Source organism: Folsomia candida, unplaced genomic scaffold (genome assembly GCF_002217175.1).
Source record: "Folsomia candida strain VU population unplaced genomic scaffold, ASM221717v1 Fcan01_Sc001, whole genome shotgun sequence".
In the NCBI taxonomy this organism is placed as follows: domain Eukaryota; kingdom Metazoa; phylum Arthropoda; class Collembola; order Entomobryomorpha; family Isotomidae; genus Folsomia; species Folsomia candida.
The window spans coordinates 15,766,619-15,770,161 of record NW_019091193.1 but is presented as its reverse complement, the minus strand read 5'-3'; the positions used below and the strand labels follow the sequence as shown (position 1 = coordinate 15,770,161).

Here is a 3,543-nt window from a genome sequence, read left to right as displayed (position 1 = left end):
CATGTTCACGTATGCATATTATTGGGGAAAGGAGTCGACTATTTGGTAAGACCTGTATATTATGTATCAACTTTAAGTATAATACAAGTATTCATAACTTTTTAGTTACAAGAACAATTAGCAAATGATTTTAATATTTCTCGCTACATCATATTTGAATTTAATAGTTGTATATTTGTATCTATTTATATGATAGTGAATGAAATGGGGCGCTGATGCTGGAAATATTAAAATTCTATTCCTTCACTAGAGAAGAAATTTATTAAATACTTTTTATCGCACTTCTTAGTCTCATCTAAGCTTTCCTTTTTTGGGTTTCTTTTATTTAATAGTTTTTATTCGCAATTGAAAGTAATTTATTAAGTAGTGTAAGCTGCATATTGCGATCGTTTTGTTCGTACGTCCGTCTCTGGGCAGGATATCTCCAGAACGAATCTCGGTCGAGTTCGATAATAGGGTTAATGGGACCGCTCCCCACAGCGCTAGAGGCTGTGGTCCAAAATTAAGCTTAACCTTAATTTTCATATTGGGTGTCATTTTAAAGGAAATTTCACCCCGAATTCAACACCGGCAATATTTTTGGCCTCATGACCGTGAGGACGAGGTCAAAGATCAAAACTACATATGTTGGGAACGGCAATTATATAATTATAGTTCCAACATATGTGACCGTTGACCTCCTCTACACGATTCCTGGGGTGTTGCATGTCAAACTGGTCTTGTATTCATGTTCAAAATCCGTTACGAATAATTAACAATTATCGAACCGACGGACAGAAGGACATAACGATCTTATAAATGGGTACCCTTTTATTATTCGTAATTATCAATTTGCTGAATGGTGGGCCTTAGCAACTAAACTTGGTGGTGGTGGGAGAGGCAATATTTTGACCACCATCAAAACTTTCTCAGTTTTAAACCGATTTTGGGTATTTTAATTTTGTATTTTTCTAAAAAATGTTTATCAACTTTTTGCTCATTTACATTTAGCATAAACGACTTCATTTTTTTCTAATCTCAATAAAACACATTTTCGATGGTGTTTTTCCTGCATATCTCAGGAACAGGGCACTATTCCAGCCTCCTGGTCGACAGTTCAATTTTAATTTGCCATAATTGACTCTGGACACTAATTTCATTAAAATCGGATGGAAATTGACCTAGATCTGAAAAAATTAAGCTTTTCAAAACCGTAGTGATTGCTTACTTAGATGATTTTTTTTCCTGCAGTAACTATAGCCTCATCTAAGAATAAGTATTGTATTATAAATGCTTGCCTATACAACAGAGTAGTACTGCATACACAGCACAATAATATCATTCCCTCATTGACCTCCACACTCTAAGACAAAAGAACGAAGTTAGGACAAAGTCAACCAGCATTCCAGCAATATATAACCCGATAACCCACCAATACGTAGGTTTGATAATATTTAACAAGTACAAAATCCAGGGAGGAAAATAAACGACCATATTAGTGATAGCACTCTGATAGAACACATACTCAGTTTTCCCCGTCCCGTAGAAAAAGCTGTCAATTGCATTGTTGGTGACAAATATTATGAAAATCCAACCAACGTGATGAAACATGGTTTCAGATAATTCCTGAACTTCCTTGTTAGATTTGCTAAAGAAACCTGCAAACGTGGACCAAAATATCCCTGAAATTACTGAGACAACTAATATCCAAGCGAAGAGACAAACGCAACATTCATGCGCCACAGTCTTTATTCTGACTCGAGAATTATTATGTCCAATGCAAACTTTAGCGTAATTGGCAACCACGTATCCCGGAATAAGTATGATTCCCCAAATTATGCTGTTGAGCAGATTCCAAGCCCCAGTTTCATTCTCTCCCAAATTATTCATAAACTTTAAGGTGACCACAAAGTAAAAAAAGTTCCTAACTGCACTATCACTAAAGTTGCCCCACGAGATTCGAAAGAACGCTTTGCAGTGTGTTTTCAACCCACGACAGAATGGAACCCGGACTAGGAATGCAATTGGAGAAAGTTTCTCCACGACCAGCACAAAAGCAAAGTTCACACACATTGTAAGGGTTGACTGGATAACTTTGTAGTATCCCAATTCCCCGATGCCCCAGTGCAGTGACCAGTCGTGTTGACCAAAGAGAAAAAAATTGTTGAGGAATGAAAGCACGACTGTTGCTAACTGAGACAAAACCAGCCACGAACTTGTGCTAATTAGCAAATAGTTTGCAAAGGCTGTATTGAGGATGGTTGGGATAAAACTGAATGAACTCGTGTACAAAAATATTCGAGTTTCTTCCGCAATTGTGTCAGGAGTGTCGATAAAATTGACAAACTGTGGGGTGAACAAAAGCATTAAAAGTGTCATTACCACTCCACCAGCAAGAAGTACGACTAAGGACAGTTTAAATGCAATCAGAGATAGAGGTCGATTGCTTTCGTAATGAATTCCAACAAAATGGAACAAGCTGTTGCCAACTCCTTCCTGCATCACTTCCAAAATAATGCTGATGAATGTGAATTGAGATGCGATTGCGAGGCCGGACTCATTTGGTATGTTCCCAGTGAAGAATAGTGGGATCAAATTGTCTGCCAAGGGTGGGATGATGGAGGAGGCGAAAAATTTTGCAAAAATCACCGATGGAAAGAATATCCGGACTACTTTTTGTAAGAGTGAGAAAAGCCTCATTGTTATTGATGGTCGGTGAAACAGTGTATCACTTTGCTCCGAAATAGCTGAAGAATCCATTGTTTCCATTAGAAAGGTCGAATTATCTAATAAATAGTGTTGGAATAAATTAAAATTCATCTTCGTCGAAAAATTATCCAAAGTTGGAAGTTTTAAGATTTTCTAGAATTAGAAATATTGTAATAATGACTTTGATTTACAATTGGTCCGCCCTCCTTAGCAAATTGACAGTTCACAGTTTGCAGTATTGCTAATCTTCTTGGGTGTCCTATCAGTAGCAGATATTTAGCAGGTAGACCCAGTACTTGGGTCATGGTATAAGACTGTAAATGTACCATTTTTCTTTAGAAACTTATAATTTTATTTCAAATTTGGGTACAAATTTGAAGAGGGATATCTATTGATTTGTCTCAAATCTATTAATGTTTTACCAATTCTGATATTATTTCTTGTCAGTTGTTGCAGATGTTTCACAAGGTCAGTCGGATTTCCTTATCAGCTATGCACTTGCTGAAAATCACCGACTGACAGTGTGTGTGGTCCAGAAGAAGAGTGCAAATACTGCAAATTATAACCTGTGTGTATGAAACGGGTTTCCTTGCTTTACATGTATTCTGATAGGTTAAATATAAATTCACAGACACGAGAAGAATTATTAGTGATAGACAGCTTGTCATTAGGGAATGAAATGTAAAATTATTATTTTTAACCTAATAAGAACAACAGAATAAATTCACGTATCGCTTCGTAGTCCAAGTTAAAGATGTCTGTACGATTGGTCTTCAAAAATGTTTTAGTTCAAAATATGCATACCATGAATTTAACACTGACTACCGCAATACATATACATAGAAGTATATACAC

General features: G+C 36.4%; 1 protein-coding gene across 1 annotated transcript; it reads right to left on the bottom strand.

Moving 5' to 3' along the window:
• Window positions 1-315: 315 nt before the first annotated feature.
• Window positions 316-3,338, bottom strand: LOC118433955. Its single transcript, XM_035846489.1, has 3 exons — window positions 3,111-3,338; window positions 2,880-3,002; window positions 316-2,765 (listed from the first exon to the last, which is right to left on the bottom strand). The coding sequence occupies exon 3, from the start codon at window positions 2,746-2,748 to the stop codon at window positions 1,318-1,320; it is 1,431 nt and encodes a 476-aa protein (XP_035702382.1). The 5' UTR covers window positions 2,749-2,765; window positions 2,880-3,002; window positions 3,111-3,338; the 3' UTR covers window positions 316-1,317.
• Between the last annotated feature and the right edge of the window lie 205 nt (window positions 3,339-3,543).

Bases quoted from the DNA above. Each gene is read 5' to 3' on its own strand.
- LOC118433955 (XM_035846489.1), bottom strand. From the start codon at position 2,748: ATGGAAACAATGGATTCTTCAGCTATTTCGGAGCAAAGTGATACACTG.